The 11,632-nt window shown below is 30.3% G+C and overlaps 2 protein-coding genes across 2 annotated transcripts; both read left to right on the forward strand.

The window, feature by feature from the left end:
- The first annotated feature begins 450 nt into the window (after positions 1–450).
- On the forward strand, positions 451–4,344 carry LOC123908797 (WAT1-related protein At1g25270-like). Its single transcript, XM_045959525.1, has 7 exons — positions 451–767; positions 1,278–1,340; positions 1,640–1,756; positions 2,246–2,507; positions 2,605–2,763; positions 3,130–3,281; positions 3,732–4,344. Exons 1-7 carry the CDS (start codon positions 568–570, stop codon positions 4,030–4,032), a joined length of 1,254 nt encoding a protein of 417 aa, XP_045815481.1. The 5' UTR covers positions 451–567; the 3' UTR covers positions 4,033–4,344.
- Positions 4,345–7,046: 2,702 nt separating this feature from the next.
- On the forward strand, positions 7,047–11,058 carry LOC123911258 (WAT1-related protein At1g68170-like). Its single transcript, XM_045962637.1, has 7 exons — positions 7,047–7,411; positions 7,923–7,985; positions 8,842–8,958; positions 9,176–9,437; positions 9,526–9,684; positions 10,239–10,390; positions 10,565–11,058. Exons 1-7 carry the CDS (start codon positions 7,206–7,208, stop codon positions 10,761–10,763), a joined length of 1,158 nt encoding a protein of 385 aa, XP_045818593.1. The 5' UTR covers positions 7,047–7,205; the 3' UTR covers positions 10,764–11,058.
- The last annotated feature ends 574 nt before the right edge of the window (positions 11,059–11,632 follow it).

Raw genomic sequence — 11,632 nt, forward strand, 5'->3', positions numbered from 1 at the left:
CCAAAGTGTTCATCCCATTTTATTTCCAATCACAATGGATCAACTTCCACACATAAATGAACACTACTATGTTCATTTTCCAACAGATAATATCAGAGTCTCTCCCATGATCAACTGAGCCGATTGCTATCAGATTTCTGATCGAGCCATCCACCATTTATACGTGCATCCCAAACCCAATGGCATCAATCCCTCTTACAAGTCGATATTGTAGAATTGAGTTTGACTCAATTCTAAGACTTTTGAAACTTTATTAAGACCATGAAGACCAAATTCGCACGTGTCAATTTGGAAGCTAAATCGTGCAAGTTATTGTGCAGTACTGATGACGTAGTAAACCAAAAAAACAAACATCGCCGCTTTAATAAATTCCACCTTTGGAATATTGGAAATGGTATCTTCATTCATCCCCATAAATACCCTTACCCTTCTTCCTTTCATTTCATTTTTAAGCATAATAGTTCACTTAATTAATTAAGTGAAATATATAGTATCAAAATATCTACACAAATATACTAGTTAGTAGTTTCAACTTTATAATTAATTAATTATTCACACTTTTGTGTCATGATGAAGGAGAATTTATGCAATGTAGTACAAGGTTTGAAGCCAACGTTGTTAATGGTTATGGTGCAAATAGCATTTGCTGGTGTTAATATTCTCTACAAACTTGCTGTTAATGATGGCATGAATTTAAGGATTGTTGTTGCTTACCGTTTTATATTTGCAACTGCTTTCATTGCTCCACTTGCTTTCTTTCTTGAAAGGTTTTTATCTATACTTAATTTCATTCATATCTTAATTTCTTCTTAATTTGAACACATAAAGATGTTTAAGAGTACTTAATTATGATCAATGATTGTTAATTGATTTGTGTGAATATATGCATTTTCTAAAAATATTTTGAAATCTTCTTTTGAAGATTTGAGAGCATGTCTTTTCATACATACCGATCCGGCTATGATAGACAAACATGAAGATGGATGATAGAGACACTTACAAATCATTACTGATAATAATTTAATATATAAAAGGATATGATTGCCGTTAAAAAAAAAAATCAATAAAATTATATATATCGGTGTCGTATCAGTTTCAACATCAACCTCAAAACATATCTTAGTGGTGTCTGTGGTTCATAATCATGACATCATAATAGTATAGTTTATGAAAGTGGAGAAGCTAGTAATTAATATGTCAATAATTAATGAAAGTAAAACCACTTGAAAACAGAACAGAAAAATGATTTTTGTTTGTTCATGATTATTTGGGTGCAGGAAGAAGAGGACAAAGATGACTTGGATGGTAATGTTCCAGTCTTTTCTCTGTGGTTTGTTTGGGTATGTAACAATTATTACATTTTTTTTGTTCTATTTTAATTTATATATGCTAGCTTTGCTCCTTAATAATCGTGTGGTAAGTGGTGAAAATGCTTAATTGTGCTGTCCACGTAAAAAGTGTATGTGACTATTTCTCAACCATGGATTGTGTTTATAGTTGCTATATCTACGTGCTTTTTTCTAAAGTTACATCAAGAAGCATATTACTATATAGAGTATAAAAAGAAAGATAGATATTCTTGCTAATAAAATTGTTAATTTATTCGAAGGGACTAAGGCTTTGGTTTTTATATATGCAGAGGATCATTATGTCAAAACTTCTACTTAGAAGCCCTGTCTTTAACCTCAGCAACATTTGCAACCGCAATGGCCAACCTTATACCAGCATTAACCTTTATCATGGCCGTTTCCTTAAGGTAAGTATTAAGTCAAATTTTTTATTACAAGTTATACTATCATACATGTTGTTTAAGATTTAATTTAAATGACAAGGTCGATATTGTTGAGATTCAAATTCAGGATATCACAATTGTGTGTGCCAGTTGTCTAAAGATATGTGTGGTCAGTGTGCAGCCAACTATTTAGATTGCGTGATTTAGATCTTTATGCAATTTTTTTATTTATTTAATATAAAATTTTGAGATTAACATTTAGACCATCCATTTCTCAATCAAACGGTCACTAATTATTGACTACATAATTGTATGCTCCTCTGACCTCATATAATTCATATCCAAGTATCAACTACTTTAAGAAAAGGACATCCATTTCTAAAATTTCTCAATAGATCCAATTCTTAATTATAGACATCTTTTACAATACAATTAAATTCAACAAAAGTTTGAATCACTATAGTGGGGCAATGGTATATATTTTGGCTAATCCAATGAAAATTTAATTTTCAGGATGGAGAAATTAAATTTGAGAACAAAAGCAGGGAAGGCAAAGATAATAGGTACAATGAGTGGAATTTGTGGGGCAATGGTATTGACATTTGTTAAAGGTATTGAAATCAAGATAGGTTCATTTCACTTAAACCTTTTGCATCACCAAAACGGTGTCGGATTGCACCCACATGCTACTACTATATCCAAAGGTAATACACTTTTGGGCTCTCTGTGTGCCTTGGCTAGTTCCATCTCTTATTCATCCTGGCTTATTATTAATGTAAGTTTTAATTAATTAGTTTATTAATTAATGAGTAATATTTTAATTTCAACTATACATTTTGGTTAATTAATTAATTAATTAAATTTGTGAACAGGCAAAGATGAGTGAAAAGTATCCAACTCATTACTCAAGCACAGCATTGATGACATTTTGGTCATCACTAATTTCCATTGTGTTTGCTCTATGCTTTGAAAGGGATTTTAGTGCATGGAGGTTAGGTTGGAATATTAGGCTACTAACTGTTGCTTATGCGGTAATACATTTCTCTTGCATCAACTATTAACTATGATTATTCAATATTACTCCATCTGGTCTTTAGTATAAGAGATAATTTATTTTTTATATATATTAAGTAATTAATGTATCTGACCTATAATATATATCAAGTTAGTTATTCAATGTATTTAAACAATAAATTTTCTCTTATATTATCCATGTAAGCATAACTCAATTGATAGAAATATTTCATGTAATATGTAGAGACTTAGATTCGAACTCTAGTACATCCACTTATTTGCGTTAAAAAAATGAAATTCTAGCTGATAGTCTTTCTAACCCAAAGCTGGTGTAGTATAAATAATGTTATTGATTATTACTACATGTGAATTGAGTGATGCAGGGTATAGTGGTTTCAGGAGCAATGATAGTTGTAACTTCATGGGTTGTACACCTGAGAGGTCCATTATTTGCCTCTGTTTTTAACCCTCTAATGCTTGTCATTGTGGCCTTTGCTAGTTGTACCATGTTGAATGAGAAACTATATCTTGGAACGTAAGTTTTCTTTATTCCTATTTTGAATATTTTTTAATCATTATAATAATATTTGAGTTATTCTTTTCGCACCCTGGAAGTCCATGTCCGCCTCCTAAAATTTAAAAAATACATCTCTTACTATTTAAGTAACGAACTTAGGGGGTACAAAATCTAGAAAAAAAACAGTTCGCATCCTAGAATGTGAACTGGTGAAGGAAGAGTGAGAGAGAAAAAAAAATAGATTTTATGAGGTTCACATCCTAGGATGCGAACTGAGTTTTCCCCAGTTTTGCAATTTACACACTCACAACCTACGTTGCGAGGTGGTATGATTGGAAGGTCGAGGGACGTGTGTGAGACTCAGGGGGCGCGAAAAGAAGGAATCATAATATTTATGTGATACCTAGTTTAATTGGGCCCTATTTTTTTGGGCTAACTTGAAATTTATTGTTTTGTTAATAATTTCAGCATTATTGGAGCAGTTTTGATTGTATGTGGCTTGTATACGGTTGTATGGGGTAAGAGTAAAGAGAAGAAGAAAAATAATCAATTAGTGCCATCACAAAGCTCCAATGAATTTAACACAGTTGAAATAGTTGTGAGGCATGTAGTAGAGGATAAAAGCAACCATAATAATAGCAATGATGAAACTCAAGGTAATAATACTTTACAAGTACATGAACATGAACATGAACATAAACATGAAGAGCAAAATCATGAACATGTACAAGATCAACAAAAAGGAGACGAAATTGGCCATCATGACTAAGATATGTCAAATTATTATGTATCAAACTCCAACACATGGGCCCAAAAATGAAATTTTGTTATCCATCCAGACCGGCCCAAAATGCTACCAGTGGGGACTATTTTGTTTCTCCAACTTTGAAAGACACCAGAGCAACACTTCAAAGTTCAAAGAATATAACTTAGTAAACCAAAAAAGGAATAGAACTCAGAATATAGTGTTTAATTGGGTGGAGTCTCTAAGATGTACTTGATTATGTTAGATGTACTTGGAATATATAGTGAAATTTGCAATGTTACGGAGGAAAGTATATTTCATGGTTGTTAAGGAATCTACTTTGACTATATAGTATGCTAAATTGCAGTTTTAGTCTTCCATGTTTTTTAATTGTGTGATTTTGGTCCCCTTAGTTTCAAATGAGCAATTTTAGTCCCCCAAGTTTGCCCCCTTTTACATTTCTTGGTCCCTCTTGACTATTTTGACCAAAAATTTGCTGACTTGGAAAATTTTAACATGTGTCATAATGATATTGGACAAAATAAGTTGATGTAAAAACTAGATTTTGACAACCTTGATTTTGTCCCCCTGATGTCTAGATGATCTTTGCTTAGAAAAACAAATGTATGTCTTATATTTAAAAAAAAAAAAAAACTTTTGAATGAATTCTAACAATTAAGAGATATTTTGGATATTCTTGAGTAAAATCTTTTGTCTTTAGAATGAATAACAAAAAATAATTTATTGAAAATTAATCTTTATCACCACACAATCAACACAGTTATCTTTCGTTGAACTCCAAATTACTTGGACCGGAAATTGTCAGTATCAAATTATAAATATATATATCTGAGAGAAACTAAATTTGAATTACATATTTGAATTTGCAACAAGCTTATACTAGACTTATGTATCTTCCGCTGAACTTCAAATCACCTACACTTTTATCCACAGGAACAAGAAGATTAAGTGTTTGTTTAATATTAAAGTGAGTTTGACAAAATCATTGTAGCCTTTGACAAAATAACGGTATCACCTTAATTTGAAACATTCACCGAGATATAATTTATTTTTTGGCAAATCATCATTTTGGTATGTTTCAAAAATCAACATTTTGATCCTTGGAAGTGTAACTTGTATAGTCTTTAAATGTATCGTAATTGTAAATACATTCCTAATGTCTCATTTGTTAGTAATTTTATTGATTATATTGACTAACGAAAAATACATTTGAAAAGCAAATTGACTATCTTAAAATAAATTCGAGAACCAAAATGACTAATAAAAAAAAGACATTTGCGATTTTATTTGCAATTTCAGCGAGTTACACTTACGAGGGTTAAAATGGTGATTTATCTGAAAAAAGGAATGCAATTTTGTTGGATTGTCGGTTTGGTTATTGGGGGGTTCATGTAAAACAACTATAAAGAGAAAGACTTCATTCAATCTATGTCATTTAGGAATTAGGAATGAGTTTGTGAAGAGAATGAGGTTGTACTTGCAGATACTCATACGTTTAAGTTAGAATTTGTGTGAAGTGAATGTTTTAGAATAAGAAACGATATTACCTCACTCTACTGCATAAGAAAAGTATATGTAGTCCCCAGCACAAAGCCAAAACTATTAATGTAAGAACAGATAGTCCATCCATGACAGCAATGATTGTCAGAAATAACAGTTGAAAAATATGATTGACAGTAAATGTCAACCATTCCAATATCAGCTGTTACAGAAATGCCAACTTTTATCATCGTTGAACAAGAGTGTGACCTTGTGTTTGTGCGCTATTGGGCAAACTCGAACGCCTAAGTGGACCGACTTCAACGCGGAAGTCTAGAACAGTTTGGATTCCAAGTTCCAACAAATATTACTAAATTATGAATAACATAGTCATATGGCAGAATTTCTTACACGTACGTACTCTCTTCGTCACAAAATATAAGCAAAAAGTGGTCAACTAAAGTGGATGTATTTGGTTAAAAATTTAGTCCAAATACATCCACTTTGATTGACCACTTTTTGCTTATATTTTGGGACGGAGTAGTACCATATAATTCCATGCAACCATACTCTGAAACTGCTACTGTAACTTGAAACTGTTTGTTTGGCTTTATATAACATTGCTAAAAATCGATAAAGCACATTGATGCAACACAAAGTTAAAATTGCTAAAAATAAAAAAGGTAAATTAATAAACAAATTCAAAATATTCACGTTAAATCTACAAATACGTTTGTATTTAAGTGCCAAAAATATTTATGCCATTAGACCTGTAACATTGATGACAACAAAATTATTAATTGGATATGCTCTAGATAAAAAATAATTTTTCATCTTAAAACAAATTAATATATACCTCAAAAAGACGGGGTAACATAAAAATTTATAAGGAACTTTATGATAAAATTACACAGACTAAGGAAGTATATTGTAAATAGTTATTTTCATTTAATACTCTTATATATTTAAGTGTATTCTATGTAAACTCTTATTTAATTACTCTTAATTCAACTAACTTACTTATTTTTAATATTCTCTCTCATAATAAAATAAGCACATAAGTGAAATTAAATATTGAAAACATTTGAAAATTTGTTAAAATTTCTTATAAAAAGAATATATATATATATATATATATATATATATATATATATATATATATATATATATATATATATATATATACTCCATCTGTCCCAAAATATAAGAAAAATTGATCAACAAAATTGAATGTATTTGGTCCATATCTTGAACCAAATACATCAAGTTTCTTTGACTGATTTTTGTTTATATTTTGTAACCGAGGGAGTATATATATATATATATATATATATATATATATATATATATATATATGACAATCACACTAATTATTTAACTAACAAATATACACATTTGGGGAGAAAGTTGACCCTAAACCAAATTCACACGTCAAATAAGAAGCACAATCGTGTAAGTTTTTTCTAGAGTATAGATGATGACGTGGCAAACCAACGATGCTTTAATTAATCAATTCCTTCCACCTTTGTAATCGGAATGATGGGATATGCACTCACCAGTCACTACCATTTATAAATACACCCCCTCTTCTCTTCCCTTCATTTCATTAAGCATATATATATATGTTACTAATTTACACTGCTCTAATTATTTAAGTGAAATTTTCAACACATATATACTAGTAGTTTGGTGTGGTGATGATGATGATGATGGAGAATTTGTGCAATGTAATGCAAGGTTTAAAGCCAACTTTGTTAATGATAATGGTGCAAATAGCATTTGCTGGTGTTAATCTTCTTTACAAGCTCGCTGTTAATGATGGCATGAACTTAAGGATTGTTGTTGCTTACCGTTTTATATTTGCAACTGCTTTCATTGCTCCTCTTGCTTTCTTTCTTGAAAGGTCAATAATTCATCTTTAATATTCATTCATTCATACACACACACACACACACTTAAATTCATCTATCTCTCTCTTTTTTTTTTTATTTAAAAAACTCGGTATTCGGTCTAAGGACGAGTAATCCTAGGAATCAATCTCACCGCTCACTTGCGGAGAATTATTTGTTCTGTATAGACTAGCCCATCAAAAATGGCATCAAAGAGAATCGAACTTGAGATTTTGAGATAAACACGCTCAAGGTTCTAAGCCAACACTACTAAACCAACCCTAGTGGGTTGACACTCATCTATCTTCCTTCTTTAATTATAATTGATGGTAGAGATTATTGTTAACTAGTAATAGAGAATATATGCACTTTGTTGGCTAAAAAAGTTTGAGAACGTTCTTTTGAAGATTCGAGAGCATGTCTTTTCATACATGCTTGTTTAGGAAAGTGGAGAAGCTAGTAAAATTAAGCTAATTACCTCACTAATTGAAAACAGAACAAAATAATGATTTTTGTTGGGTGCAGGAAGAAGAGGACAAAGATGACTTGGACGATACTGTTTCAGTCTTTTCTTTGCGGTTTGTTTGGGTATGTAGTAATTACATGTATTATTTTATTTTATATATATGCTAGTTTGCTCCTTAATTCTCGTTTGAATGAAACTTTTCTTTAGGTTCTGTTTTGAAGAGAAACAGAACAAGTGTTTAGTAGTGGTTAAAATGCGGAATTTGTTTAAGGGTCCGTTTAGTTGAAAGGAAATGATGGGAGATAAATTTTAGTGGAAAGGAGGGAAAACATATAAGAAAGATATTTTAAATAAATAATTATTTGGTTAAAAAAGTTAAGAGGAGAAACTATTTAAAATTAATGTACGAGCGTACGACACATGTGTTTCTTTTTATTATAATTTTATTTTTATTTTTATGGTCTATATTTTTTATGGGTTATATTTTTTTTCACACGAGTATCTAATACACTGAATGATGGTCAGTTCTAACATTAAGTGATCTCAGCTCATTTTTCAACACACTTGCGTTGTTTTTAGTTACATTTTAATGATAGGATAAGTAATAAGAATGGTTAGATTACTAATTTAATTAATTAATAATATATATTTAATTACTAATTTGTCTTTGTTTGGTCAATTGAGATCCTTATCATACAAATGATAATACTTTAATTTGAAAGTGACTCATAATAGGGTTGTTATATTCAAGCACTTCCACAGTGGAGACAAATGATCATGTGATATGGTAGAGGTGTTTTTAGAAGGATTTGGATCCTTCACTACTTATCTTCTTCTATTGTTCGTACTGTTATCGTTTCAGCCATCTATTTATATTATTCTCTCTAAAACTGTTTCTTTTACTATAACTCATCGAATGAAAACTTTTAGTTTATTTATAAATGGACTAAGGCTTTAATTTGGTTTTTATATATGTAGAGGAGCATTAGCTCAAAACTTCCACTTAGAAGCCATGGCTTTAACTTCGGTAACATTTACATCCGCAATGGCTAACCTTGTACCTGCTGTAACCTTTATCATGGCCCTTTCCTTTGGGTAAGTATTATTAATTTTTAAAATTGAATATACTATTTTCAAGATTATATTATTATTTTTATTATTGTAATCATTATTTCGGAACACTGTTTAACATTTTTCTAAATTATATATATATATATATATATATATATATCAAATTATAGTACATAAATCATTTTGGATAATCCAATGAAAAAATTATTTTGGCTAATCCAAATGAAAAATATATTTTCAGTATGGAAAAATTAAATTTGAGAACGAAAGCAGGGAAGGCAAAGATAATAGGTACAATGACTGGAATTGGTGGGGCAATGATATTGACATTTGTTAAAGGCATTGAAATCAAGATAGGTTCATTTCACTTAAACCTTTTGCATCACAAAAACGGCGTCGTTGGATCGAACACACAAGCTACTATATCCACTGGTAATGCCATTTTGGGCTCTATATGTGCCTTGGCCAGTACCATCTCTTATGCATTATGGCTTATTATTCATGTAAGTTTTTAACTTTGTCAATTAATATTTTAATTGTCAACTATACAATTTTTGGGTGGTTAATTAAATTAATTAAACTTGTGAACAGGCAAAATTTAGTGAAAAGTACCCAACTCATTACTCAAGCACAGCATTGATGTCATTTTGGGCATCACTAATTTCCATTGTGTTTGCTCTATGCTTTGAAAGGGATTTAAGTGAATGGAAGTTGGGTTGGAATATTAGGCTAATAACTGTTGCTTATGCGGTAATACATTTCTCATGCTTCAATTTTAACTATCACTTTTTATGCTTATCTTAGTTGGTTGGGACATCAACATTTTATATGAAGCAGTCGAGATTCGAATCCTGGACACTCCACTTATCTATTATTAAAGGTGGAATTAAGGAATTTCAAGTCACTAGGCTATCTAACCAAAAAAAAAAATTTAGATCTTTGAGTTTCTTTGGTCTCCTTTTTTTTTTACCATGCATTCGTCGTCATCATTAATTATGTGACATAATTGAACTTAGTTATGTCTAACTCAATTGTAACGTTATTAATGATGAAGACACATTCTAAGAAATGAGAGACAAAAAACCACCAAAATGTTTTAAAAAATGCGACCAAAAACTCAATTTTAAAAATAAGTGGACTAAAATTTAATTTTGATCAAAATTGGGAAACTAACAAATGTATGTAAGCTTATTATTTACAAGCATATGATATGACTAATTAATTAATACCCCCTAAGCTTAATAGCTTATTATAATTTTCACACCTTTTATTGATTGTTACTTCATGTTAATTGTGTGGCACAGGGTATAGTGGTTTCAGGAGTAATGATAGCTGTAACTTCATGGTGTGTGCATATGAGAGGTCCATTGTTTGCCTCTATTTTTAACCCTCTAATGCTTGTTATTGTGGCATTGGCTAGTTGTACCATGTTGAATGAGAAGCTATACCTTGGAACGTAAGTTTTCTTATCCTATTTTGAATTTATTAATCATTCTAATAATATTTTATGTAATAATTCCATGTTGCTTAAGTTTAATTGTTCTCAATGTGTTTTAATTTTTTGGGTGAAATATACTAATTTATATGCTAACTTGAAATAATTTTTTTTTCTTTTTGTTAATAATTTCAGCATTATTGGAGCAATGTTGATTGTATGTGGGTTGTATGTGGTTTTGTGGGGTAAAAGTGAAGAGATGAAGAAAAAAAACCAATTAGTGCCATCACAAAGCTCTAATAAATTTGGCACAGTTGATATAATTGTAGAAGATAAAAACAACCATAATATTCGCAATGGTCAATCTCAAAGTAAATATGTTACAAGTGGTTAAGGATTAATGAAGATTCACAATAAGAAGAAGAACATCAAGGGCAAGATGAACATGTATGTATGTACAAGATCGAGGAAAATGAGAAAAAATTGTTCGTAATGACTAAGATTTATATCAAATTACTTTATGTACCAAACTCCTACATATATAGGCCCAAAATGCTTCTGCTACTAGTGAAACACTGGAAATTAGAGAGCATAAGAGTGTTTAATTGGGTGGAGTTTTACACATATAATTGGAATTATTTTAATTGAACTGCTTAGATTTATATATCTCTTGGTTGTTAACGATGTTATAATCATCTTCTTCTTCTTCTTCTTCTTCTTTTATATGCACTGATATACCGTTTAGGTAGATAAGTCTAATAGATTTACAATTAGTATTTATTAAATTTTGGATCTATCAAAATTATCCACTTCAGCAATGTACCAATGTATATCTAAATTAGGGGTGATCGCGGTGCGGTTTGGTTCGGTTTTGAGCATAAAAGTCATCCTAACCGCGAGATAAAAATGCATGCGGTTCGGTTTGGTTCGGTTGATTTTTAAAAAGTCATCCAAACCAAATCAAACCAAACCAATGCGGTTTGGATCGGTTCGGTTGGTGCGGTTTAAAACATAACGATTGTACCGAACAATTTTAAGCATAAAAAAAAAATAAAAAATTGAAGTTCCAAAATAACATTGTAGTACCAACAAAAATTATTTATCCAAAATAACATTATAGTAACTTACAATTTTAAATATATAAAAAAATTGAATTTTCAAAATAACATCACGGTACCGATAAAATTTGTTTATTTAAAATAACATTACAACACCAAAATAAAATTTCAGTACAAAAAATAAAAACAACTTGAAGTTCGATTA

Source organism: Trifolium pratense, linkage group LG2 (assembly GCF_020283565.1).
Source record: "Trifolium pratense cultivar HEN17-A07 linkage group LG2, ARS_RC_1.1, whole genome shotgun sequence".
NCBI classification, from domain to species: Eukaryota; Viridiplantae; Streptophyta; class Magnoliopsida; order Fabales; family Fabaceae; genus Trifolium; species Trifolium pratense.